The sequence below is a fragment of the Chaetodon auriga genome, chromosome 19 (genome assembly GCF_051107435.1).
Source record: "Chaetodon auriga isolate fChaAug3 chromosome 19, fChaAug3.hap1, whole genome shotgun sequence".
In the NCBI taxonomy this organism is placed as follows: domain Eukaryota; kingdom Metazoa; phylum Chordata; class Actinopteri; order Chaetodontiformes; family Chaetodontidae; genus Chaetodon; species Chaetodon auriga.
In genome coordinates this window covers 13,532,972-13,560,782 of record NC_135092.1, presented here as the reverse complement: position 1 = coordinate 13,560,782, position 27,811 = coordinate 13,532,972, and the positions used below count along the sequence as shown (strand labels likewise).

Here is a 27,811-nt window from a genome sequence, read left to right as displayed (position 1 = left end):
CCAAATCAGGGCCTCCCCACGGTTGAATGCATGACTGGATCAGTAGTAGAAAGTACATTTTGAGGTACTTGTTTATTTCCTTTTTTGTCTTCTTCTTTATATTTCGACAACTCTGCATTTGTCTGACAGTTTGCACACTGAGATATTTTTTCCCCCTCTTCATCGTAGTTTCGTTGGATTTCATTGTCTGAGTAGAAGAGTACAAAAACACTGTCATTTTATGCATTTTATGTGAGAATATTAATCTGAGTGCATAAATATGAGCACATATATACATTGCTAAAGCTAATATCTGGTATAGCCTATATACAATAATGTAATTCTAACAGGGGCCATTCTGCTGCAAAATGAGTGCTTTTACTTTTCATACTCTATGTTCATTTTGCTGATAATATGTCAAAGTAGTTTTACCTGGTTTAAATTTAGAATGCATTGCATGTACTCGCAGTATTACATTGTCATTTTGCTACATTTACTTATTGGAAAATCTGATTTTTCCACTTCAGATCAGGTCTGATTAGTCTGTTTAAAGCCAAGGGACAAAATTAAACTTGTGCTCCTCTCCCTCTCTGTGTATTGTGTACAGTACTCCTATGCTAATAATCTACATCATATTGTTACCATGATGATGTATTAATGAATTATAATGCATTCAACGTACAAATAACAAATAAATAAAAATCCAAATAATGAATCAAGCCATGCATATGTTTCATACAGTGCCTCAAAATGCTTTTCCAAAGAACCCACTATCATGAGAGTGGCTCTGCCTGCATCCCTCATAGTATTTCTGCAATGCACATCAGGGAATTTTTCATTATTATGTATCAAAAAGAAGACCTTCATTGGACTGAAAACCCCTTGCCTGACAATACCCTCTAGCTGAGCTGAAATCACTGTAAAGCACATGCCTCTCGTGGCATAATTGCTTAATTAACAATTATCCCAGTTGGAGGCCTCCTTGATGTGCCACTGGCAAGTCTATAACTGTCAGTGTAAGAGAGTAATACATCAGATTTCCTGATGCTGCATGTTCCGTCCCTTGCAACTGTGGCTTCAAAAACATGACAGCTGTATTAAAATAATGTGTGAAATATATTCGGGGACACTATTTTAATCTATCAGTCTGGTGATAAACAGCTCCAGTCCCCCTCCTCAACATACAGCAGTTCATAGGCATAAGTGCAGCAACCAAAACAGAACGTTTGGGATATTTTGCCCTGATATTCGCCTGTCGGGTTGTCAATTCTCTCATGCATTGTACCAATCCTGCCTCCTGCACTGGGAGCGACACACACTTGTCCAAAGCATCGTTATACCCAGAATAACTATGTCTGACGGTCCCAATCATTTAGTAAACAGTCTGGCGTGAAGAGCTACCTGAGAGGCTAAACAAGGGGTAAAAAAAAGCCCCTGACACCACCTGCACATCCATCAAAGACGTAAGAGCCTCAACTGTCTGTTGTACATGTGACTGGCGACATCTAGCGGTTACAAATAAGTAATGAGTGCTGCTCAAGTTTACGCTGTATACGGAACAGTACCTACTGTGTAATTGTTTTCCACTTAAGCGCTCAAGTTATGAATGAGAGGTCGCAGTCTGATGCTGTTGACTCGTGCTGTGCGCAGTAGCCTTGCAGATAATGTGCAATTTCTTTTTTTCCGATTGACATCCGTCTCGAGATGCTCCTCTTTCTGTGATAATGGGTCACACAATCTCAATAAGGTCGACAACATAATGTAAATGTGAGTGTGTCAACATTACCTCCAAAACCAAAATAGCAGTTTGGTATGACACGCGACCAGCTAGCTACGTCAGGGCAGGCTGCGCACATTTGCATCGGGCGCACGCAGGGTGGAAGTGTAGTGAACGGTACAGTAGTCTTAAAGCAAGCCAGACAGAACAGTCGGTTAGTAGCTTTTTGTAAACCGTACAGGGTTCACAAGAAATCTGACACATGGCGCAGATTTGTCTCCGAAGTGAGCCTAGTCATTTTTACGTGTCATGAAGTAGCTGTCAACTTGCAAATCTAGTGGGTTAGCTGGCTGGCTAGTGATAATGAACTGCTGTGCATTGTCGGGACAATCAGCTAGTGTTACTACAGCTAATGCTCCTTTAAGTTAGCCATCTTGCTGTCACTGACATGACTCCGTACGCTGACGACATGAGATGCCTGCATAACTTTTTATTATCTGCTGGACATTTAATTGCTAATAATTTTTCAGTATGGATAGCGAACGCAGCAATTGCAGGCCCCAGATTGGAGACAATAGCAAGCTAACCTAGCTAGCAAGCTGTCGTGTCTGCTAAGCTTGCTAAGAGCGGTCTTGCCTGGTGCATGTCTGGAGCCGCACAGAAAACGTCGAGGTATGTTGTTTAACCAACCAAGCTCTGCCTCCGTTCACTTTGTTTTGGCGTTATTTTGCACGTGATCAGGAGAGGGGACGTGATAAGGGTGTGCACTGTAGATCTCTCTGGGAGCAAGTGGAACAAACTTTGTTTACTTATTGTTTTAACTACCGTTAGCTAGCTCGCTAACAGCTAACTTCAAGCTAGCTTCCCGTTGATCCAGGGAAAAGGAAAAGTTTGTAAAGATCAGGCAGGTACATAAAGTAAGTTCAACTGCAAGCAGTTTGGACACCATCATATGAGGTAAATATGTGTTTTATCACGCGGCTGTAATAATGCGAACACCTGCCATGACAGGAATTTAAATGTCAGCGAAGGTATCCCTGTGAATCTATCTATGTTAGTTATGAAGGCATCATCTCCCTGCTGTGATTCCTTTGGGACCCTAAATGCTTAGTAACCACTGTTTATTTGTCTGGATCTAGTTTTCGCTTGCATCAAAACTATGTTGGAGTGTTGTTTGCGACATCAAAGTTCACCATAGGTAACACCTGTTACCCCCTTCAGGTGCCTGCACCATGAATCAGGAGGATATAACAGACCAAATCACAGCAGCTTGTAGCCAACCTTTGTTCCACAACCAAGACCTGACTGTGACTGACCAAGACTCAGCACCCCAGCAGCCCAGCTCAGACATCATGTCCTCACAATCCAAATGGGTGAGCAGCAGCACTGAAGATACTGACCTGGTCGTAACTGAGGATGGGCTCAGTAATGGCACCTGTGAAATAGAGACTATGGTAGCATTACACTGTCCTGGCGATAGTGGGGATGTTACTGCTGAGGGTGACCACCTTGCACTTAGCAATGATGGCATGTCGGAGTTTTCAAACAGTGACCTCTCTCTGCCAGAAGTCTGTATTTCCACCAACAGCAATAGCTTTGAGGAGGATATGAACTATGAGGTCCAGCAAGCTTATAGGATATTCACTGGCTTTCTCTTAGAAAAGCATAAGGGGATCACCAGCCCTTTCCTCCATCCCATCGGCCACCAGGAAGCCCAGCACGGTATTGGAGGTGTCCGGGGCTGGGGTCAGGCACAGTTGAGACAGTCTATGTGCTTACGGAGGATGGAGGAGAAGTTCATCAATCAGGAGTATGAGACCATAACAGAGTTTGTTGCAGACTTCAGGCTGATGTTGGAGAATTGTTATCGCTACCATGGGGTGGACCACTGGATCTCCAAACAGGCTCAAAAGTTGGAAATCATGCTGGAGCAGAAGCTTACGTTGCTGTCCAGGTAAACATAATGTCATTACACTGTTGAACAAATTGCTTGGTTGGCAAAAGTCCAAAACCATTATACACCTGCAATCACAGAGGGCCCAAAGGATGTTTTCTACATAATGTAATCAGAAATTAATGTTGTTGGTCAGTGTTTTTTTTTTTTTTTTTTTTTCTTTTCTGGCAAAATTATCTCACAATAATTAGTAGATAGAGTTGTTTTCAATTTTCCAGCGTAAACATAAAATGTCTATATGTATTATTATTATTAATGAGAGAATGGGAGCCCGTTCAGCAGTGTAGTTTGATCTCACATCCAATTGTTGATCAAAAATTTACTTGTTTACAGTATTTTGAACTATCATTTGGTACAGCTCCCGTCAAGCAATTTTAATTTGACTCATTGATTTTTTGTTTTCCCTCTCTTTGTCAAACTAGGACACTGCGAGAGAAGACGACCCTGGCAGTGACGTCTAAAGGACGTTTTGGTGCAGAGGAGGAACGGGGTTCAGGGGGCACCTCAACAAGGAGGAGACTGGCACCTCGTAGCCTGGCTACCATCACTGTTGGTGGGCATGAGTCTATCATGGTCCAGACCCTACGGCTGGAAGAGCAACAGAGGGCCAAGGATGAGAAGAGGTGAGTGAATTTTTGAGAGGAGCGATTAAAAGTAGCTGTCCAAAGTTGATTTTTATTTGGTATATTAATACAAGACATTTATTGGAATTTGGTGCAAAAGTAAAACCACCAACAATCTACATATGTCTTCTGACTTTTCAGGCAACGTGAGCTTGAGAAGAAAGAGGCAGAGGAAATGTCGGCCAAAGAGGTCGAAGAGTGGGAGCAGACTCTGCTGTCGCAAGCTTCCCCCCACACGGTGGACACACTTTGGGAACTCCCTGCTGTAGGACACTTCCTCTGCCTGGCTCAGACTGCCCTTAACCTCCCAGAGATTGTGTTTTTTGAGCTGGAGCGTTGTTTGCTGATGCCCCGCTGCAGCCCCCTCCTGTCCAAAATTATGTCTTCCCTACTTTCCCCACCCCAGCGGAGGGCCACTCTGCACCGCCGGCCTGCCCTGCCTTACCGCCGCTGGGAGTCAGAGCTCAGGCAGCGGGTCCTGGGCTGGTATCGAGCTGTTGGTGCTTCCCATGATCAGCCAGGTCGGGCTGAGCAGATGGGACTCTGCCACCAGTTTTTTAGCACCCTGGGGGAGGTGAGTCCTTTGGAGGAGAAACCCTTTCACTTGCTGCCCTTCTACCAGAGAGTATGGCTTCTGAAGGGGCTGTGTGATCATGTGTATGAAACACAGAAAGATGTGCAGGATGCTCTGCTGTCCCAGCCCATCCATGAATGTAGGGAGTCTATTTTGGGCTATGACAGCAAAGAGAATGCATATATACATTTCCCACATTTCTGTGGGGCAGACCTGAGGATCTACTGCCAGAGCCCCAGTATGCCCCCAGCGTTCCCTTTCCCTTCTGTATGGGTCAAAAAGGTTGAAATAGAGCCAGGGACAGAGGGGGAAGAGTCGGATGGAATGAAGGATGAGGGGGTTAAAAGTGACAAGGGATGTTATGGAGGCTCCATGGACACGGGAGAGTCTGATGACTTTGGAAATGGGACAACAGAAACACTTGGGGTTTTCAAAGGGGAAAATGGGGATGGAGAAGAAGAAGATAAAAACAGGCTTAAAACATTGTCACTGAAGAAGGAAGAGGGGTCTGAATCAGGGTCCTCTGATGGAGACTCCTGTGATGACTCTCAGTTGGACTTAAAAATACACTCTAACTTCTTATCCCTTTCACACACTAGTCCTATTAGAGGAGGTGGTGTGGAAATGAATTTGAAGGAAGACACTGTAGAGTTGGAGCATCAATCCAGTCGACTCATGTTAAAACAGGAGCAGGGCTTCTCATTGGACTCAATGCGCACCATTAAAGCAGAGACACAAGAGCCCTGTCTGAGTGTAGGGGAGCATAGCTACACAGGCAGGTCACCTGCTCGCTTAGTGAGTAAGGCCTCCCCAACCAAATCCGTGGGCCTCAAAGTGGAGGAAGGAAGTCTCAGTCAGGGACACCAAAGATCTTCCTGTTTGGAATGTTGTAAAAACAAAACTAGTAATTTTAAATCTGAAGAGGACGACTGCTACTGTGGCACTTCGGGACTAGCAACACAGTTGTCTTCTGAGAGTGCTCAAAACTCAAGTGAAGAGAGGGTGAATGACAAAATCTGGACCAAAAAAAAAAAGCGGAAGAAAAAGCGAGGGAGGGAACAGCTGCCGAGGGTGAAAGGAGAGCACAAGCAGCTGCAGCACGAGGACAGGATGAGGCTGTCCCCAGCTGAGGCTGCCAAGTCTGCAGTGCGGAGAGTTGCCACAACGATCAAAAGAAAAGACAAGAAGAAAAAACATAAAACAGGTGAGAAAAAGTCATTGTAGATGTTGTGGTTTCTTCTGGTATTACATGAGGCTCATTGGTAAATGTGCGATCAGCCATGTCATGTGAAATATTTCCTGGAATTCCTTTATGATTCAATTTTTACAGTAATAACTTGTTGATTAAGTGACTATTATCTTGTTGACAGGAAAAAAGCTTGAAACGTTAAAGAAAATTAAAGATGAACCTCCAGTTGAGCCATCATTTAAGGTAGTCTCTCATACTAAAATATACACTCTTATTTCTTTAGGTGTGTATTTTTTTAATGCTCCATTGTATGATGATATGATTTTTTAAAAGTTATTTCTCTTCTGTAGTTGGTGTGTACCAGTCTTGAGGACTTGCGAGAGCTGATCAGTAAGACGGAAGATGAGCTTGACGACTTGGAGAGCACCAGAAAAAGACTGGTAGGTTACAATCTTACTTCTGTGAAGACCATTATAGTCAATTTGAGGTAACTGGCATCGGCCAATGCATGGCTGATTATGCTGTTGTTAAGTGCACTAAAACTTTCTTTTTTAACTTGTCCTTGTTTAGTGTTTTGATTACATGCAGACATTTCTTTCATTGAAACAGTTTTATTTTAAAGGCATTACAGAGTGCAGATCAACTTAAGCAAGTAAGAGGCAATGCAGACTATAACATTAGTGTTAAATACGTGGTGATTTAAGCTCAGAAACTGTGTTGCATTTGTTATTGTTGTATTTTATCAGATGCAAAAAAACAGCGACATGATATCAGCATTATATATCGTCTATTGGCCATCATGCTCTCTAAATATCAGTTGACCACTGGTGTCAGGAGGACTTGATCACATGCTCAAGAGTCTTCTGAATTTAGTGGAGAAATCAATGCGCTCAGACATTTTGTCATATTTTAATGTTAGTGACATGACTAAGGTTTCTTTTGCATGTGTGAACTGACAGGGTCGATGGTATTATCGGAGAGAAGCAGTAAAAGACCTCCACAGCACTCTGATCAGACTACTGAATGAGCTTTCACCCTGGGAACCCAAACTTGCTAAGGCCTTTCAAAGGAACAGGTACAACACATATGACATTTAAATGATAATTGGATAAAGCTTTATAAACACTTTGTTCTGATGGTAATTCTTACTCTTGTGCAGTTTGAACTCAGTTGACCAGCACAAAGCATAATGACCACAATTACATAGCTCTTTGTATAATATCATCATTGCTGAACTAACCTCTCTATGCTCTGTTATTTTTTTTCCCTCTACATCAGGCTTCGTTTGAAGAAGGAATTTGATGATTTCAAGAAGCACCCAGAGTACAGTAACTTTGTGCGTGAGGAGTGTATTTCATCATCATCATCATCAGATGATGATGAAGAGAGGAGTTTTGGGAAGGAGGTGTGTTCGTTCTCGGATCATTATAGAAGATCAGAAGAAGAAGATCTGGAGCATATGGTTCCCAGAGGTCTTTGGAGTGGGGGTAAAGTATTTAAGCTAACACTGACATTTGAATTTTGGTTACTATAATGTAACAATAGAGATTTAAATTGTGTTTTCCTGATCCTAATGGCTGCAGTGCGCTTAAATTACACAGTTTTGAGCTTATTAAACTGTCCTAGAGAAATTGAAATGAAGTCACTACTCGTCTGTTGAACCTGTATCGATGGCTGATTGATCAGTGCATACCTAATAGACATCTCTATTGTGTTCTCAGCAAGCACCAGGGAGTTTGTGGCAGAGTCTGCTGAAGAAAAAACGGTGACCTACGTACCTCCCAACCACCTAAAACACCATCTGGCCAGCACGGAGAAAGGCGTTAGTCTGCTGTCAAGAGTTCAGACTGGCAGCAGTAACATTAGTTCTACTGCTAACCCTGGGCCACAGTCTAGATCTGAACTGATCCCATCAAATCAATCCAGGGATTCAAACTCAGCATGGGCAGCAAAGGTGCCAGCCCAGGCTTCACCGTCATCCAGACCACCCATTCTCCACCCCACTACTGGACTACCTAAGGGCTACACGCCCATCCCCACCCTGCTGGCTAAGAGTGTGGGAAACAAAGTGACCTTAATGAAACGGCCTGCTGATTACCCAGGGGTCAACATCATTAATAGACAGAGCAAAGGGTCTTTGGTCTCCCTGCCTACCTCTGCAGTGACTACCGCAAAACTTTCAAAAGCACAAAGTTCTCCATCCAGTTCTCAGCAGAACTCACAACAAACGCAGGCACAAGGACTACAACAGACAGAATTTCAAAGGCAGCCAGGAATGGCCACAGCAACGGCAGCTCTTCCTAAATCACCGCAGGCCAAACCAACACAGGCTGTACCAAAAAATCCTGTGCAAGTGGTGTACAAGGTACCTGAGAGGCTGGGTCACATTGTAAGAACAGACAGCAGCAGCCCAGTAAAGATCTCTGTTCATCCTGTTGTGGACCAGAGCACTGGGGAGAAGATTATGCAGCAAGTGGTGATTCTGCCTTCTAACCTCCTCATTCACAAAACTGATGAAAAAGCATCTTCTTCACATCAACAGCAGTCAAAGGGTATTCAGGTCCCAGTTTCCAAAGTGGCCAGCCCCTTATGTATGTCCACCAATGTGCCTGGGTTCACCATTCCTGAAAACAGAATCCCTGTTCAGCAAGTTGCTCCCCTAAAAGATGCCAGGACATTGAGTACCCCTTCTCCTTCAGTTTCCCCTCGTCTGCAACAGGGGGCCATGAACACAGCAGGGATCAACAGGGCACAAGTCTGCAGTCCCCAAGCTAGCACAACACAAGGTATCATGCCAAATCCTTCACCCATCACAGCTCCTTCTAGTGCAATTTCTACTGAGCCTCTTAAATCTACAGACCCTAAACAGGAGCTCAAGACTGTGTGTATTCGTGACTCACAGTCCATCCTGGTAACAACCAGAGGAGGTAACACAGGCATCGTCAAAGTCCAGACATCCTCAGACCAGAATGCACTTGGTTCTTTGCCCACCAGTTCAGTCATCACCATCTCACCTCAGTTTAAAGCCTTCCTCGTATCCAAGACATCACCAACTCTTTCTCCTTCTGCTCCCTCTCAGACTTCCCCTTGCACCACACCAGCAGTAACAAGTATTTCAGTGACCCAACCTCAGAAGCAGGTTCCCTCAGTATTAAAGTCCCCCTCCACTGTCGCAACTCCCATGCTCACTGCAGTCACTGGTAGCATTCCTGTTACAGGCTCTGGAAGCACTACTGTTGCTGTAGGTCAAGGCTCCAACACCTCACCTGGTTCCACAGTTACAACAAAGATTGGCCAGCTAGCACAGACTGCTGTTGCTGGTTCACATTTTCAAGCTTCAGTAGTAAAAAGCACTGTTGTTGTCCCTTCACTGAGTAGTTCTGGTGTTCCCCAAGTTCTCACACCAGCAGAGTTCATCAGCAAGACTGGCGTCAAACGGGCCAGTACAGATGAGAGATCCCAAGTTACTAAATTCATCCTGGTTACTCCCTCTTCTTCCTCCACCTCAAATGTAGCCTTATCAAAAGGTACACCCTCTTCCACAAAATCACTTCCGAGTTCAAGAGTCGTGTTCATCAGCCAGCCCACAGCGACATCATCCACCACCTCCATGGGCAGCATTCCAAAGCAGGCAATAGCAACAGGGGCTAGTGGACAGCTGCTGACTACTTCATTATCAAGTCAGACTCTCAAGATGGGATTAAGCCTAGGCCAACCTGTTGGCGGTGTCACCTCAGAAACATTGGCTAAGGTCAAGAACATCACTCTGCCTTCAGGTGGGTTCATTTGATGTGATGTTTTACTAGTATTCTCATCATGTCTGTTCTTGTATTTGAATCTTGTCTGTGCATTTTGTAACAATGGGAAATTGTTCATTTGCACATTCACTTGTTATAATGTAGTTGAAGGAATGTAAAGCTATGTTTTTTTTAGATTCTACATTAATTACCAGTTCAAATATTGTATTAAAGTGGCCATACTCATATCCTAAATACAGCCCTATTATCCATGTTGACTTTTTGAATAAAGTATTTTTTCTCTCTGTCTCTCAAGGAGTGCAAATCCAGTTGTCAGGGAAGACAACAACCATTGGACAGACCATTGGTGCCCTGTCACGCTCTCCTTCCAAGAGCACGCCAGTGTCTGTCTCAGATCCGGGCCGTCCAACAGTGGCCATACCTGGACTTGTCCCAGTTACAAGTTCAAATACCATCACAAGTTGTTCTGCCCAGCTGTCCTCTCGTGTTTCTCTGACCACCAGCTCTCAGCTCCAGGGTATCCCTTCCTTCACAATGATCTCCCAGCCAGGCTCTTCAACATCCACATCTACTGCTGCCACTCTGACTGCAGGAAACGTGATCAAGAAGGACCTTGGTATTTCCCCAAATATATTGTCCAGCAACTCCCCTGCTCAGGTAACCACTACCTTGCAGAGTATCACAGCCCAAACCTCCACACCCACTCTTGTCCATCAGCCTTCAAATATCCAAAGTGGCACTGGTGAGGAAACCACGTCCCACCAATCTTTCTCTCAGCTTGCTGTCAATAAAATCCAAACACCCATCTCCTCTGCAACGACCACCAATACCCAGTTCACCACCTCTGCTACTGGCACAATCCAGCAGAGGATAGTCATCAACACCTCTACGCCCCTTGCTGCTGGCACACAGATCCTCCTTAACAATGCACGTTTTGTAGTCCCTCCCCAGGGTTTGGGTCCAGGCAGCCATGTCCTTATCATCTCTAGCCCTGCACCACAACAAGTGCCTACTGCCAGTGCTACTAGCACTGGAGCATCAGTACCTCCCCAAGGGGCAAGCCATGCCACTGTAGCCCCTCGAGCACCAGTTTTATCCCAGTCCCCAGCAAGGCTGCCTGGTGTGCCAGCCGTAAGTTGTCCTTTTGTAGCATGCACACCTGCTGTTGGTCCATCATTGCTAGCAGCCACTCCCAATGCCACACCAGGGCAACTAACAGGAACACCTGGTCTGGGCTCAACTTTGTTACCTATTAAAACAAATGCAGTGTCTGCTTTGCCTAGGTTCCCAGCTGTGCAGGCTGGTAATTTTGCATCACCTCCTGTTGGTACACCTACTCTGTTGTCATCGCCACCAAGGTTAGGCAGTGTACCAGCCTTAGTTTCCCCAGTGGTAACCAGTGCCCCTGCTCTCGGTTCAGCACTAGCAACAGTCAGGTTAGCTGCTGGTACACCCACACGAGGAGACTGTTCGTCCATCATTTCGCCTGTAGTAGCACCCCCCTTGTCCAGTGTGTCAGCACCTCTATCATCCTTGCCTGTTTTACCCAGGCCAACCGTTCCCACAGCCCTCACCTCAGTTGCAGCTCCTGTAGTAGCAGGCACACCAGCTTTGCATTCTTCTCTTCCTGCCCAGCAGGTGGGTTCAGTGACAACCCTGGGCCAGGTCATACAGCCCCAGCAGACAGCAGTCGGAATTGCAGCACCCTCCACTGTTTTATCACAGGCTTTAGTGCATACGGGACTAGACAACACATCAATCAAAAAAACAGTGCCTGCAGTCATGCAACCAGTGCTCGCTGGCACGCGGACACAAGTGTTGCCAACAGTGGCTGTCCCACCGATTGTAAGTGCGGTGTCTAGGATGCAGACACTGCCCATTGCTACGGTTACACCAATAGGAAGCACTGTCAACACCTTTGAAACTGCACCTGTGGTAACCACTCATTCATCCAGCAGCACTGTAATAATCACTCAAACTCAACCAATCACATCACTGAAGACAAACAACACCATCCACCCACCTGTCTTTCTGACCAGTCAAGCAATTGGTAGTCACTCTCTGCAGACTTCATCCTTAGGAATGCATACCAGTGTAGCATCCAAACTACTCGTTAGTCCTGATGGCGCTGTTTTGAACACAGTTCAGTGCCAGGTCAATCCAGCAGAGCTGACTGCCTGTCCCAAACCGCTGGACGCACTGGTGGTTTCCCCCAACAGTTCCACTGGAGCACTACACACACATGATTCCTCTTTACAGCCTTCACAGGCAGTCAGAAAGTGCACCAATTAGTTGAGACTGTGCCAGCTCTGTGAGGACTTGGACACCACTTTCCAGCTGCTTACTTTGGCAGGAGTCATTCATTGCTTGTAGTAATCCTTGGGTTAGTTAAAGAACTGCTTTCCAACTGTAGTTTAACTGACATTTGGGATACAGTAGGTTATACCCTCTGGTTAGATCATCTTATAGGTAAACTGTATGCTCAGACATACTGGAAATGTAAACTGTGATGGGTTTCTCAAGTGAGGTTGCCCTCAGATGAATGTTATAGACTCTTGACTTTCCTGTTTTGTTTTGTTTTTATTTCATGGCCAGTAATGACAACTGTTATAACAAATCAGTAGAACCGGAGGGAAGATAAAATAAATTTCAACTCAAACTTTTGTAATACTTTTCAATGCCATTAGATACTGCTTCAACAAGTAATAATTGGGATACTATTCATTGACATAACTTGCTCTACTTTATCTATCAGTTTCAACAATACAACTGTCTATCCAGATTCTGTCACGTTGTCCTTTTTTCAAGTAGTAACTGTTTGAAAACTACATTTTACTTTTTAGAAATATAAATAAACTAATAGATCAATTTGTACTACATGTTTGAGCCCATATGAAATGTTTTGAAGTCACATTTATTTATTTTTACCATATAGATTTTTCAAAAATATTTACTAGGTACATTTTCATTGAACAGATGTGGACGTTACTGCATGGAAATAAACGATGCAACTGTCCCCAGCAAGTGTCTGAGCTTCTTCCTTATATAAAGACTCTTGCAAAACCATTTTTTATTGTTTATTGAAACAACCTACAGTATATACATTGTGTTCATTCATGTGAATGATTTTACAAAGTGAGGGATACAGTGTTTTCACCTATTGGTATATTTAGCTACGAAGAACCATATTGGCAGTGACATTAGATTATATAGCATCAGACAACAGATGAAGAGTTCTCCAGTATTTTTCCTTCTTCAAACATCTGTCCATCTTCTACAAAAGTCCTTCAAGGGGAATATGGAGGAGGCAGCGGCCCTGAGGAAATCTTTTCATAGGCTGGAGGAGCATTAGGAATCTGGAGAAGAACGGAATAAATACATCCAAATGAAATGGCTGAAAATTTAGAGAAGTACAGTACAGAATATTCAAGAAAATGTTTGCTTTTTTTAATGGTTACATCGCTATATCAAAAGCTGTATTTTACACATATGGAATTCAGCATCATATTGGGAAACTTCAGGCACTCTGTCGGCTTAGACAATCTTTATATTGATGGACTCAGCAGTTGGTTCAGTATGGTGAAAATGCTCTTTTTTCTGAAATCATGGTAGCTGCTGCAGTAGAAAAAGATTGGAATTGCTCAAGGACATATGAGAGGGTGCTGAAATGACGTTTTCCCACACACATGGATACACATACCTCCCTTGGAAATAAAACATTTTTAATACCTACCCCCAGTCTGGTGACAAAATAATCTCTCCTTCAGGCATCCATTACATCAGCTTCACGTGTTCAACACTGTGTTCAGAGCCCTGAGGCTCTGTTACTGTTACTGAGGCTTTACCCTCTCACGTGGACTTGAGGTTGTACGAAGTTGAATCAAGTGTGTCTACTAGTTAACTGTCAGTTGATGATGTATTCAAAATTATAGATAGGCAAAATATAATTTTACTTCATATGTGTCCACTGGTTGAATTTGTTGTTATTTATCTTTTTCCTGACATTAAAAATACTTGACTTTGGGACAGGGAGGTACATTGGAAGGCCAGTAAAGTCTGTCCCTCACCGCAGGTCGGAAGCTGCCGAAGTCAGTTAGAGCCATCTTGTTTTCTGCCGAAGGTCCTGCCTCTGAGTACTGTCCTCCTGTGTATCCTGGTGACCCTGATCTAGGGCTCTGCAGAGGAGAGAAAGAGGTGTGAGGAATTGTGAGAAAACAGCAAGAAATGAGGGTGATAAATTGGGAGAAAGGAGAGAAAAGCAGAGTGAAAAGAGACAAGACAATCATTTTCATATGAACATGCACAATTCTATCAATTAATTGACCCATCAGATGAAGTTTTTATCCAGAATTTTGCAGCAACATTCAATGCATGATTTTATTAGTCAGAATAACACAGATAAATCCTCACCTTAAGTATAGTATATGAATACTTTCTTAAAGGAAGTATGATGGCCTCACCCTGATTATTTTGTAGCCACTCCTCTTCTTGAAGTACCAACAGCCCAGGATGAAGAGAGCTGCCAGGATGACCACCAGCAGAACTATGCCCACTGCTCTGCAGTGCACAACACAATTTAGACAAAATTTTAGTTTTATCGGATTCAACACAAAATTTCCGTTCTAAAGTATTCACCATAACTAGGTCTTGATCCCTGATTTCACATACTCTTCAGCTCTGACGTATCCTCGTCTGCTGCTGGCAAAGTAAATGTTGAAGTCTCCACGAGGCATCCCGCCTGTATGATTACACTTCATCCAACTGACAGTCAAGAGAAATTCACTTCAGAAATTGTGCAAGTACAATGTAATAACACAGTGACTATTTAGAACAGCTTCAAATCATACCTCTTTTCATCATGCAGGGTTAGTAAAGGTTAAGAATGGCCTATGTAATGGTTAAAATTAGACAGACATGACAAACCAGTCTGCTGTGTTGACTACTGTGCCTTAACACTCAACATTAATCCCACACCAGGATGCATATACATGGTATACATTGTGTGTCAGTCGTGACACACTTCACCACCATGAAGCACTGTTGAACTGATCAGTTGTCCTTTTCAGATAAAGTTCAGTTCGTTCTGTTTATTAAAATAAAATTGGACTGTCCACTTCATGGATCATCTATTCAGAGCCTGACGCGCGTCCTGTTGCGTTTTCATCCTCTCTCTCTCTCTCTCTCTCTCTCTCTCTCTCTCTCTCTCTCTCTCTCTCTCTCTTCCTTCTGACTGATGCTCTCTCGCCCAGTCCCGAGGCACTAAAGAGTAATCGTGCAATTTTCTAAACAGTGCTTGAAAAATCTATAGTTTTATTAGCAAATGAGGAAGATGCATAAAACATTTGATAGTTTTGTTAGGTTGCACAAAATGGTGTAATATCTGGGCAATTCAAGTATAAAAGCTACAAATCAACAGGTGGTAAAACAGACAGTACATAATTTACAATAATACACATAAAAATATCGATTATACGAAGCAGATGTGCTCTTCTTGATAACATGTGTTAATGATATAGTCATGCTGATAGGTGACAGCATCACCTGTTGCAGTAGGCTGGACTTTAAGTATCCAAATGTTAAATAATCTTCGATTCACCTGACAGTTATGTTCATGCATCAAAAGTAGTCACTGCACAATACAAAATATTCTAGAGCCTATAGTATGCCTATAGTAGGGCTACCTCTGCTAGAAATAAGAAGTTAGACAAACAAACCACCATCTTACCAAACTGGATAATTAGGTTGTAGAGAACTGTTCCTCCGATCGGGAAGCCTTCTCAGAAAGACTGGGTCCTCGGAGCTCTGTGTTATTTCTCTCCTCAAATATCTTGCCACTGTGTGCCGGCGAGCGGAGAGGGGCAGAAAACCCTCATGACCGTCACGGGTTAGAGGCTCATGGTTAAACCCATTGAAGCAGAGTAATTACCGTGAAACCCCGCGGTCCTGAACGCAACACTATTATCCACTCGTGAAACTAAAGGCGTCAGCTGCTGGCTTTTCATATGGAAGTGTGTGTGTGTGTGTGTGTGTGTGTGTGTGTGTGTGTGTGTGTGTGTGTGTGTGTGTGTGTGTGTGTGCTCTATTGTTATTCACCATTTAATGATAAGATATAAAATTAAGGGAAAAGCACAAACTTAAACGTCCAAATCAACACCATAGCAAGCTACAAGCACCTTGGAAATATTATGGTTGTATACATATACATATGTATGCTTATTTGTCTGTATTTATTAGTACTTATTTTATTTTATGAGTACTTTATCAAGTACTGCAGAGTGAGAGAACCTATACCAATATTTGAGTTATTCTATTCTGAAAGAATAGTGGGAACAACTCCTGAAACTTAGAATATTTTGCTTTGAGGCCAATGTAAGATAAATATTGAAAAAGTAATTCTTATCATTATCCTGATCATTTTCTGGCATAATGTATTTAAGGGAACAGTGCTATTTTTGCTATCATGTGTAATATGTGGACCCATGAGTTAATGATCAACAGAGTGAAAATTTCCCTCGGAACTGAGAAGCAAACCTCTCACAAACATTGTTGTTGCTCATGGCTGTTTTTATTCAGTGCATTCATGTGGGTCCTTTTTTTTTGTCGTTCATGTGCTGCAGTTCCAACACACTTCATAAAGCTTTTGAGGAAATTCTCTGAAGAACAAGGTATCAAGAGGCTTTATGCTTTTATAGGGTCAACAAACTACACAGCATATGGAGCAGGTAGAACTTAAATCTCCAAACTAAATTCAACCTTGGTGTGGAGTAAAAAGAGCTTGGCAAATATGTCTGTGAAGATTCTCATTCATTCAGGTCATGGTACTCCTAAGTGCTTCCAAAGGAGCTCAGCAAATGTGTTTTAACCTGTGATTGGCGCAGAAGAATGAAGTTTGACACCTCATTTCAGTGCAGGGAAGGATATCCAGGTGACTTTTACTTTCTCAGCGGACAGGCTGCAGCATAGAGGATGTCTTGGAGGCATCATTTTTAGTATCAGATGGGATTCACAGAGCCCCATTGTGCATTTGCTCCTGAATAATAAAGTCAGTTCTCTGATTCATGCTGAGCCTCATGTGTTTTTCAAATAAACCACCCCATTGATATTTGATGATGAAGTCTTCATCCAGACAAAACGTTTAGTAGTATTAGTGGATAATAGTGTATTTTCTTACAGCAACTCATTCTCAATTATATAAAATAGTTTTATTGATTTTGTTTGTTTTCATCATTCAAGCCGTTGCCTCTGGGCTGGACTGTTGTTCTGCACAGATATTTTCCTCGGATGGAAAAATCTAAATGGAAATGTCACAGTCCAAAAAAGGTAAGCTGAACAAGGCTGCACCCAGACTGAAAGACAGGAAAGCTGGCTACACAGAGCAAAAAGTTTGCTTTAGTCTACAGCAACATTTAAGTTTTCTCCACAAGAGGGAGACCAAAAGCTGGTCATGTAACTGTGTCAGTTTTGATTTGTTTCAAGCTCAAATTCAGTGTCTCATCTCAGAAGGCCTTCATGGCGACCAATTAGATGTAATGAATTAGTGCATGGCTTGAACTGGCCTTCTACACTGCGGCGTTTCTGAATAGTTTGGAGCATATGAGAAAACACAAGAGGAGGAAACCTTTGCAGCTTTAGGCAGTGCTGGGTAAGTTTGTTGTGGGAGCCAGCTGATTGGCTGCTTGCTCACGTGTTTGTCGCGATGGCAAGCCCACATACATCAACCTCTCAGCTGATTAGACGAGCAAGATTAATAAAAAGTGAACAACATCTAATCAGGAAAAACATATTATTGAACTTTTCTGTGAGGGGAAATGCAACATAATGTAGGAAAGACTGTACGTGTAGTTCTGCAGGCCAGGGTTTTAAAGCCCCAACTGTAAACATCACAGATCGACGTGATGCAAAACCCGAAAAACCGGATTTTTAATCATTGATGCATTTAATAATTTCAAAAAAAAAAAAAAAAAAAAAAAAAATGTTGCTAAACCACAATCGTAATGCCATTTAAGGATCCCAGGAGGTTTTCTTCCTGGTGGCCGATAAATTAGTTCCGTACATAGCAGGGTCATAAACGTTAGTTAGCCTGGCTCCCCACCGGTTGAGGGAGTTACTCCTTTCACCGGTTCTTCCGGTCGGCATTTTGAAAGAGAGGGGGGTAGGGGGGTAGACAGAGTGGACCCCCCCTTTTTTTCTCTCTTCCCCGATTGTTTTTATATCAGGAAAATTAACCGGTGCTCGCAAACATTAACTCCAGCCTCTGGTAATATCGTCGTCTGATGAGGGGATGCTCTTCCCCCCGCCCCAGCAGATATGCTCGCCGTGAGAAAGAAGAACCCCCCCGCCCCCCAGTCCTCCCGACGGGAATCACTGTCGTTGTGTTAGCCGGAGGAGCTGTTTGAACGGTGGGACGGAGAGGGAGCTAGAGACTCTTCTCCAGCTCCAGCTGCCATCCTACTCCTGCTCCTCCCCCTCCTCCTCCTCCTCCTCCTCCACCACCAGAACCACTTCTCTTTCTCATCACATCCAGAGGTAAATAAGCCAGATTCAACAATAACAACCTCTTTTCAGACCAATTGTTCACCTTCCCGAGTGTTTCCGCGTTGTCAGATACATCGGGCAGCCGTTGGGAACCGTCAGCGGGATCAACCAAGGGGATAATTCTGATTTGTGATGGGGTCTTTGCTTTGTACCCCTGCCTCCCTGGCGTCGGGTCGGGGTTACGCTTCCTTAGGCAAGTCCGAGGTCCACTTTGTGAGCTAGGGATGCGTCGACGAAGGCCATAGTAAGTGTGAGGTGGAAATCGAAATCCATACACGACCCGTGTGAGAAAAAGAGCGACACAGAGTAAGCAACCCACGGCTAACTGGGCTTGATGCACTCCCGGTGATGCTAGCTTAGGCAAGTTACAGATGTACCTTCCCAGTTAGCATACGTTAGCTAACTACATCTCCAGTTGTTGCTAGCCGGCTAACCCCGAGTTGATTTGAAGTCACTTTAACAGACGTCGTTATGCTGCTAGTGCTCTTAGCAAGTGGCTGCATCGCCAAAATAGTAATAAGTGAGTAATAATACAGTCATATCTGGTGTTAAGATGAGCTAATGTCGCTGTTATGGGTTTGGACAGTCCCGGAAACCTTAACTGACACTGTAACAAAAGAAATAATTCAACTAAAAGGTTTTTATTTCGCAGGTTTCAGTTGCGAAAATTCATATAGAAACTCAGACAAGCTAACGTTTGAGGTTGGAGATGTAGCTACACACTCAGAGAAAGAGAGAGAGAGAGGATCGTTGGAACTTTTTTATCATTAATTCTGTCGTAGTTAGATTTGCACAACGATGCACACACTGAAGATGTGTATTTGTGGAGGAAGAAAAGAACCAGGGAAACAAGACATCAGAAGCTGATACAAATCAATAAGTTATAAAGACATGCCCAGGCTTGCTGCAAGGCCGGTATAAACTGTCTACGTCAGAGGTGCAGTTATGTTGGCAGTGTAATAATGCACACTCATGAGCTGACACATTTCAAAACCCTAATCCCAGAAGAAGCACACTGAGATATATGAAAAAACGCCTGGCTTTTTTTCGTAGTACTTAAAATCCTAACAGGAGCAGCGCTGCATGTAATATCCAACCTTGTAGATGGTGAACATTCTGTAAGATTCTCTGTTACCACTTTTTTTTTTTAATTGTCTCTGCAGCATTTTGGAGATGTGAGGAATAAGAAGAGATCGGTGATATTGAGCAGCCTGTGCATTGACACGACCTCTTGACCTCATCTTCAGCATGAATGGTGATATGCCTCATGTTCCCATCACTACTCTTGCTGGAATTGCTAGCCTGACAGACCGTAAGTGGAACATCAACTCTCTAATGTGTTCACACAGCCTAAACACTGACATCCAAGCCAAGATATGGCAAGGCTAAGGAATACTTGACTGCCAAGACTGGATGTGTAGTTACACCAGAATCTCAGCACTGGTATTTGTGATGATGCTTCTCACTGCTGGTGATTTCAGGGCAGGCAGGTGAAGTGGATTATGTTTCTGAAGGTGGGAAGTTGTAGGCTCAGAGACCCCAAAACCTGTTTTGATGAAAGGAAAGTGAATGTTAAAAGAATGGAATAAGATAGATTTCACAAACATATGATTCATTGCAGGACTATTGGATTGGATTACCTTGCTTTAGATTGTGAAAGTAAACTTAATGAAGGGGTGACTGGATCTTTCTTAACTCTCATGTTACCGTACTTGTAAGGCCTTTTGATAAAAAGATAGAGAGCATGTTTATTATATTACCACAACACTTTTTATATTTCATAATGCGTTAGGCTGGCATGTATTTGGAGGCCTTGTTTGGAACCAGCAGAATAAGGAGGTCAACATATTCTAAATGTACATTGTTTTGAAGCAGTTGACATTACTACTGCATCAAATGGGCCAGTTTAAATCATTGCATGCACACATCTTCATGTGCTAATCTGTTTCCAAAACTAGTTTATTTCATGTTTATGTCTATGCCGATGTCTTTCATTCTCCTTGTCCTTCCATCATCTGTTTAGTGTTGAACCAGCTGCCTTTGCCTTCTCCTCTACCTGCCACCACTGCTAAGAGCCTGCTCTACAATGGAAGGATCTCCGAAGAGGTCAGCAGCCTGCTGGTGTGTCGGGATGAGAATCTGGTGACTCAGCTGGCACAAAGCCTTAACCAGGTCTCCACTGAACACATGTAAGAACCACTCACTCATCTTTCACTCTTCCCTGAAACTTCAAAAGAGAATTAAAATTCAGAAGAAGAAAGATTGCCAGTAGCTACTACAGTAGGTTTGTAAAAGAGCGTTAAGTCTAAAATTAGTTTTGAGTTGGGAAAGAAATCACAGTTAAATCGATTTTGTTGTCAGCAGTGTCAGTGGGAATGCATTACAGTGCAGTGTTGTTTCACTGTTAACTTTTTAACAGTGAAGTCAGGCATTGCTGTTTCAATTTCAGTGATCACATCGCAGTCACTGTTTTACCAGGCAGGTCAGCTCATACTCTGGGTTGTCAGAATCATGAAGTCAATGCATTGCTCAAAGCTGCATTTAAGCTGGTGGGCAGCTATGGTCTGCGATATGACTGACTCTACTTTTGCTTGCTTTCCAGAGAGCTGAAGGACAACTTGGGGAACGATGAACCCGAGGGTGACATGCCTATGCTTCTACAAACTCTGCTGTCCAGGAACCCCAAAATCTTCAGGGACAAAAGTATGCCAACCCAGTACAGGGTTTGGGGTGGTAAGGAGGAGATGTGGAGCAATTGCTGTTGGCTCTGCAGTTGAGCTCAGTGCATGTTCTCTCGCTGTCTGTACTCTTGGTTTCCACTGTAACTGATTACCCAGCTTTGCATTTCTTGGGGTAGATGCACTACTTGTGCCTAGCGTCACTAGTTGTTCCCAAAGTGAGGGTTGAGCCATTGTGGAAGAAAAATTGTAGCGTGAAACTTGAACAGCCAATTTTCTTTCTGCTATAGCACATGAAAGGGAATTTTTTGGATTCCAAACATAGACATTGCAGAAAAAGTTTGGGAACCACCAGCAGCATCACCGTTTGTGTTGTTTTGCTTTGGCATCGCTCAGGGGTTTGTTTAGCTGTAGTTTTAGTGATAATTTATCCATGATTGTGGGTTTCGTCTTAATTGGCCAGCACTGGCAGTTATTTTGTTTCTTCACAAGAAGTAAGGACCAATGCTAACACGAAAGTAAATACAGATAATGAATAATCTGTACATATTTAGCCTCCCTCAGCTCTAAGAGAGGAAACAGGCAAAAATGATTACCCTATCTCTGTAAACAGTGAAAAAATATGCCTTTCAGAAAATGTGGATTTTGGAGTAGTTAGCAAAGGGATTTTATCAACAACAGCTACGTCCAGTGACTTGATGCTAGACTTTTTAACATAGCGTTCATAGTGGGATTGTCAGGTGTGCGCTGTGCTGTGACTCAACTAAGCCAGGGCGAGTTATTGATGTATTGGTGACTTGCTTGCTAATAGCAACATGTAACATCTAAGTAAGAAAACTGTGGAGTTGAGGCAAGGTGTACTTTCTGTTTTAATGCTACTTCCGGTTTTTGAGTTAAGATAGGGAAAAGTTTTAGCTTATCTAAATTAGACTCAGAAATTAGACTCAATTGTGTTCATAAGGAATGTGTATTCCTTTGGTAGAACGTTGTTTAAACTTTAAACCTATTGACAGCGAAGTTTGTGGATCCTCCAGAGCAAACGGGATGTTGCTTCTGGAAAGACAGTGCTCTTGATTTTTTTCTATAATGTTTTGGCATTTTATGCCTTTACTAGACAATGCTAGTAGAGAGAAAACAGGAAATGAGGGGAGAGATATACAGCAAAGGTCTCGAGCCGTATGCAGACCAGGGATATTGCAGTTCACGGTTGGCATCAAAATGAAATTCCATTCATGTCCATTGCATTGGGGTTGCGGAAGTAATTTGACAGACAGGTATCTTAAAACCTTTCCAAATAAAACCAAAACTGCTTGTACAGTTGCAGCTAGTATGATAAACACTTGTTAGATAACTTTTAATAAGAAAGTAATGCTTCATAGTATGTTGACCTATAGTTGAATTGTTTTTACCTGTTTTAGCACATGTGATATTTAGCAACAGAAAAATTATCTTAAAAGATATTTTAACAAACATCCCATACACATTTCTCAGAGGTGTAGCTCTGTTTGTTCATGGTGTCATCAATGATACTGCTAATTGCCATAAACAGTTCTATATTTGTCTTTCAACCTTTGTTCAGAAAAGCCTTCTAGTTTTATGAGCACCTGCACTAGCCTGCAATTGCGGGTAATTATAAGTAAAGGACTATATATTATGCATGTGCACTACCATACTGAATCATTATTTGGGCCAGAGAAGAAGAAAAAAAGAGAGAAAAACTTTGCACATAGTGTGCACTGCAGACCTGCAAGTGTTGGCAACTGCGAAATGATCATTAGTCCTAAAAAATAAACACAAGCATTTGTGGTAGTGACACGCAGGCACGGCCAATAAAGATATATAATCAAGGAAGGATATTTTATTATCACTGATACATCAGTCTGTTGACGCTCTGAGTGAAACATGCTTTTGATATCATTACTTCTGCCATTTTGGCTGGTAGTGCTTTTGACCTGGTGAAATGTTACTCTGAACATGTGCTCAAAGGGTAGTTGTCACCTCACAGAATGTACTGTACATAACCTTACACCTTGGTAAGCCCTCACCTTGTAAACTCCTGCAGCTTGAACCTCCTCCTTCATCACTCTGAAATCAGTACTATCAGTACTAACAGGGCACATAGGATTGGAAATCTGAAATCGAACCAGAATTCTGAGTTACCAGTTTATTATATATACTTGTAATAGATAATGAAAGCCATTAAAGTAACTGTGCAATAAATCCTATCTTTTGGAAGCTTTTGATATGTATTTTAATATGGAGTCTTTGTTGGCACTGATCTTGATCCAACTATATAGTCATTTTTGTGGCCGCACGTAATGATGTTGTTATATGGGACAGCATTATATTGAAAGCTACTGTTTCTAATGTTTTGCCCACCCCCATTTGCAGTTTATAGTACATGAATCAGGGGAACAAAAGTAGTATAAACATCTCTCAATATAGTGCTGTCCAGTACAGCAACGCCACTAACTATAGCCTCAAAAATGACCAGAGTTGAAGCAACTCCTCTCTGACACACTGCTAATGGAAAAAAGGAAGATAAGCTTTCTTAGACTGAAGCTAATTAGAAGTTTCCAGTATTGCCACTGAGTAAGTGGTGTTTGGTTTAGGTGGAGACTTTTGATATGCTGGCAATGTTACACCATTTCACTTTCACTTTTGAATATTTTGTTAAACCTGAGCTACCTTACTTCAAGACATTTAGATGTTACCTGATATGAAAACCTACATTAGTGAGCTTCTGTTTCCTAGGTACATTGGAGGGTTTTGGTGCTGCAGAATTGTGTGTTCAGTTTCTTGTTTTTTATGACCTAAATTGGAACTTTTTTTTATCCTCATCTCTTAGGTGTAATGCAGCAGCCAATGATGCAACAGTATAAGCTGTCTCAAAATCAGGTGCATGGGAGTCCAGGATCAAACTATCAGCAAACCACTGTCCCTCAAAGCCCCTCTGGGTAAGGTAGAGCCTGCATACTGCCGGATCATCAAGAAGCAGAATTACCTGTACTTCTACTAAGACTACCTCTTCCTTCTTCACAGATGCTTTGCATCACCGCAGTCTGGATCAGGTACCCGGTTTGTACCCCAGCAGAACAGCCCTATACCTAGTCCCTATACCCCTCAGAGTCCTACAGACTACATGCAGTACAATCCACCCAGTTATTCTCAACACCAACAGACTCAGCAAGGTGAGTACAGATTTAGATCAGTAAAAATGTGCCGTTCGCTGCCTGCAACACCTCTGCTAGGAACAGCAAATAGCAAACATTTGAGATACTGAGAAATAACATAGAAGAACACTAACTTTTATGCACACTTATGTGGTGAAGAGAAGTTAATAAACTGACGCTGTAATGTGGTAAAACTACAGTTGTCTGTAAAGGTGGAAAAGAGTGTCTCTCAGGTAGATGTGAGACATTGCAAATAATTTAGCTCGATATTTCATTTCACTCTCTGTTTTAGTTGCAGGTGGTGTGAGAAATATCCATGACAACAAGGTCTCTGGACAGCTATCGCGTAACTCATCTCATCACAATGTGAGACTCTCGGACGAAGATTACATGAACATGGCTCACAGACTGGGAAACGAGGTAATGCAGAGAATGAAGATATCCTGAACTGGACTAAGCAGATGCTGACAGTTGAAAGTGCTCATAAATGTCTTGTATTGTAACAGGACAATGATCCCTCCATGAGGGCTGCCACGTTTCCAGTGAAATCCCCGCAGTCTGTGTGTTCCTCTGCTGGGAGTGAAGAAGCTGCAAAAAGTATGCTACCTTATCAACCAATCAATTCTATTTCATTTTGTGAGTCAAAGATAATGAACTTCTTTGCCAAAACCTATTCTCTGGTGCTAACCTTTCCTTGAATTGATTTGTGTTTTAGCAGCATCCAGGCCCCCCCTTATCATGCAGTCGCCTCCACCTGATGGGCCGCAAGGTTCAGCACCTGACCTGCTCCTCACCTCTGCTGACCGTAAAAAGAAGCTGAAAGAAAGGAGTAAAGACGAAGATGATGAGTTGGATAAAAATGCCTTGTATGGCATTGTTAGTTCTCCATCAAAAGATTCCACCAGGCTGACTTTAAAACTTCAGACTTCAGACATGGATCAACCTGGAGATCTTCCACTGCGGGCACATATCGACTCAGGCCACGAAACTAATTTAATGAATAGTAATAATCAGTTGTCAAGGATTGCCCAGGACTTATCACACAGGTTGGGTGCTGAGGAGCAGGCAAACTGTCAGCAGGTTCTTGTTCGCCCAAATACCAAGGATTCTGGAGTTGTCAGCGGGCTTGTGTTTGATGATGCTGAGATAGACACACTTGCAGAGATTGAGAGAATAGAACGCGAGTCAGCCAGTGAGAGAGAACGATGGTCTAAAGAAGTCCAGGATAAAGGTACGTTTGCCTTGTGCCCTCTTGCCTGTATTTCATGACTTAGGCTTGTTTGCGTTTGAAGAAGATCTAAGTGACATTTTTCTTTATTGCAGACAAGCCACTGAAGAAACGGAAGCAAGACTCATATCCTCAGGAATCTGAGTCAAGTGACGGGCTTGCTGTACAAGGTGGCAACACTGACAGCAAGCTGACACCCAAGAAGACGAATGCTGCAAGTAACGGTGCCAGTCGGCCTGCTCTGATGGTCAGTATTGATCTGCAACAAGCCGGCAGAGTGATAGGACAGCCTGTGGTGGTGTTGGAAACGCCGCAATTGTGTGACGGCCACCTACGGCATATAAAGTCAAAGACTGATGGAAAGGTAGATAAAGTTGTTGAAAACCGACCTGGGATCATCAAACAGCATGCCAACAACCCCAGGAAGTCTGGCTCAGATGGGCAACCAGAAACCCCGAAACAGAAGCAGGAAAGGCGGCACGAATCCAAACACAGACATGACGGCAAAACTGAGGGCGGCAAGCGCCACTCCGATGACAGACGGCCAGACACACTACAGCAGAAGCATGACAGGCAATCAGACTCACGCCACAAAGAGGAAAAGAACAACAACAGTCACCGGTCCCATGTCAACCAACCTAAGACTCCAAAAACCATGAGCAATGCTGAGCGGAACTCCAAACATGGAGAAGACAAAGTCAGGGAAAAAAATAAGGATAAGGAAAGAGATAGACACAGAGATAGAGACAGGGACAGAGACAGAGATAAAAATAGAGACAGGGACAGAGATAGAGAAAAAGATAGAGACAGGGACAGAGATAAAGATAGAGACAGGAACAGAGACAAGGAAAGGGAAAGGAAACACAAGATATCAATGGAAAACTGCAATAGACATTCTCTTGACCGGCATAGTAAACCGGACAGTTCTAGAGTGAAGCAAGACGGAAGCAGAAAACCCACTGACCTGAATGGTCGACAGAGGACAGAGATCTCCAGCCTTCAAAACACCCAAAATAAGGACGAGAGAAGAAGTGGGGATGGCAGCATTAGCTGCCAAGCTAGAAACAAACAGCCGTCTTTTGAGATAAAACCTGGCGAGGTCCCCTCATTCCTGCTGGGTGGCAAGTCAGGAAGTTTGAAGAACTTTGTGATTCCTAAACTGAGTCAGGAGGGGAGAGATCCACCACGTCCAAGCAAATTGAAAGAGAGCTGGAGCCAGCCCCTCGTCAGGCTGGAGAGAGTGTCACTGATAGAGAACTTAAACAAAGGAGCCAAGCCTGTTGTTGTGCTTCAGAAACTCGGTATTGATGAGGTGAAAAGGATCATTAAGGAAAGCAGGAATGCACACAGCTCCAAATCCAGGAAGTGGTCCTCCTTTGACAAATCAGAGAGAGGTATGATCTTCTTTCTTTATTAAGTATTTGCACAGAAGTGTTTCTGGATTATTTATTGTCTTTAAACCACTGTCTCTTAAATGATGATTATCACAGTCATTGATGAAAGCAAATAGCTGTGGAGGAATGAGTTCCTGATTGTGTCTAAGTGTAGATGATCCTGCTGAAAACCAGCTCACCTCTTGTGCTTACAGAGATGTCACTTCATGAGGGGATGAACAAGCGAAAGCACAGAATGATCAGCAAGAAATCCAAGTACGCTGAGGAGGACTCGACTGAAGACGAAGACGGTGACTCTGACAATGAGTGTTAGTATTAAACCTGAAGAATTCACAATGTTTGTGTGCGTGCACATCAGAGTACCATGCAGTAATCTTTACGGTGAAAAAAGATGTGCCCAAAAATGTTTTATATTCTAATTATTGCATTGTATTAATTTGTCTATTTATCGAAGTGGGTTTTCTCTTTCTCTGCTGTTCTTGCAGATGCACGGAAAAGGTTCAAGAAGGATCACAACAAGGCGTTGAGACACGAAGAGAGGAGAGGCTCTGGAGAGCACAAGCGAAGCGGAGGTCCTCAAAACGCTCACCGGGGGTCCGGCAGCCGTCACCGTGAATGGAGCCCTGATAATTTATGTGAGGGCTCTCCACCACCAAACCTGAGTGATGGTGAGTCTTTTTTGCATTGGCTTTCCAGTGGCTATAAGTGAAAATAACAATAAATAATTCAGTGTTAAAGGCCGTGTGGAGGGCGATTTTATTTTGTTGTAAGTCTCTAAGGAGGCAAAATGATTTTGTCTCAATTCAGCCTTCAACAGTAGACAGACATGCAAATTGTGTCAAGCAATGCAAATCGTGACTGTCATTCAAATGATTGCCTCTGAAACCAGTGACCAACCAGGCCAACTCCCTGGATGGTTGAATTACTATACCCAAGTCTGGCTCAATTAAATATTTATCGCTTGAGGGTTAGCTGCTGCTGTCAAGGATTTGACTAATGCTGTTATTGT

General features: G+C 43.0%; 3 protein-coding genes across 8 annotated transcripts in view; 2 read left to right on the top strand and 1 right to left on the bottom strand.

The window, feature by feature from the left end:
* Window positions 1-1,829: 1,829 nt before the first annotated feature.
* brd10 (bromodomain containing 10) lies at window positions 1,830-12,872 on the top strand. Its single transcript, XM_076757396.1, has 10 exons — window positions 1,830-2,368; window positions 2,918-3,650; window positions 4,073-4,273; window positions 4,415-6,051; window positions 6,218-6,279; window positions 6,387-6,476; window positions 6,996-7,111; window positions 7,315-7,523; window positions 7,758-9,812; window positions 10,090-12,872. The coding sequence occupies exons 2-10, from the start codon at window positions 2,929-2,931 to the stop codon at window positions 12,084-12,086; spliced, it is 7,089 nt and encodes a 2,362-aa protein (XP_076613511.1). The 5' UTR covers window positions 1,830-2,368; window positions 2,918-2,928; the 3' UTR covers window positions 12,087-12,872.
* On the bottom strand, window positions 12,857-18,428 carry mlana (melan-A). 2 transcript variants are annotated; one of them, XM_076757398.1, is made up of 5 exons: window positions 18,373-18,428; window positions 14,463-14,555; window positions 14,255-14,351; window positions 13,862-13,969; window positions 12,857-13,150 (listed from the first exon to the last, which is right to left on the bottom strand). In XM_076757398.1, exons 1-5 carry the CDS (start codon window positions 18,402-18,404, stop codon window positions 13,082-13,084), a joined length of 399 nt encoding a protein of 132 aa, XP_076613513.1. In that variant the 5' UTR covers window positions 18,405-18,428; the 3' UTR covers window positions 12,857-13,081. The 2 variants fall into 2 exon arrangements, with proteins under 2 accessions (XP_076613513.1, XP_076613512.1); XM_076757397.1 differs by lacking the exon at window positions 18,373-18,428 and adding an exon at window positions 15,520-15,652.
* Window positions 18,139-27,811, top strand: part of LOC143337688 (nipped-B-like protein B) — a 22,044-nt gene continuing 12,371 nt past the window's right edge. Inside the window, exons 1-12 of one of the 5 annotated variants that reach the window (XM_076757390.1) lie at window positions 18,139-18,320; window positions 19,493-19,641; window positions 20,353-20,518; window positions 20,932-21,032; window positions 23,856-23,964; window positions 24,050-24,198; window positions 24,473-24,600; window positions 24,687-24,777; window positions 24,896-25,411; window positions 25,504-26,802; window positions 26,997-27,110; window positions 27,288-27,470. In XM_076757390.1, the coding sequence (XP_076613505.1) occupies window positions 19,578-19,641; window positions 20,353-20,518; window positions 20,932-21,032; window positions 23,856-23,964; window positions 24,050-24,198; window positions 24,473-24,600; window positions 24,687-24,777; window positions 24,896-25,411; window positions 25,504-26,802; window positions 26,997-27,110; window positions 27,288-27,470 (2,920 nt within the window). In that variant the 5' untranslated portion in view covers window positions 18,139-18,320; window positions 19,493-19,577. Of the gene's footprint in view, window positions 18,574-19,492; window positions 19,642-20,352; window positions 20,519-20,931; window positions 21,033-23,855; window positions 23,965-24,049; window positions 24,199-24,472; window positions 24,601-24,686; window positions 24,778-24,895; window positions 25,412-25,503; window positions 26,803-26,996; window positions 27,111-27,287; window positions 27,471-27,811 lie in introns of all 5 variants that reach the window. The other 4 variants (XM_076757394.1, XM_076757392.1, XM_076757393.1 and 1 more) reach the window with 4 other exon arrangements.

Excerpts from the sequence above, each read along its gene's own strand:
- mlana (XM_076757398.1), bottom strand. The coding sequence starts at position 18,404 with ATGTATCTGACAACGCGGAAACACTCGGGAAG. Across the intron at positions 14,352-14,462 it reads GGATACGTCAGAGCTGAAGA|AGCAGTGGGCATAGTTCTGC; the intron begins GTATGTGAAATC and ends TGTGCACTGCAG. Across the intron at positions 13,970-14,254 it reads GTGGCTACAAAATAATCAGG|AGCCCTAGATCAGGGTCACC; the intron begins GTGAGGCCATCA and ends TCTCCTCTGCAG.
- brd10 (XM_076757396.1), top strand. The coding sequence starts at position 2,929 with ATGAATCAGGAGGATATAACAGACCAAATCACAGCAGCTTGTAGCCAA. Across the intron at positions 7,112-7,314 it reads AAGGCCTTTCAAAGGAACAG|GCTTCGTTTGAAGAAGGAAT; the intron begins GTACAACACATA and ends CCTCTACATCAG. Across the intron at positions 7,524-7,757 it reads CAGAGGTCTTTGGAGTGGGG|CAAGCACCAGGGAGTTTGTG; the intron begins GTAAAGTATTTA and ends TTGTGTTCTCAG.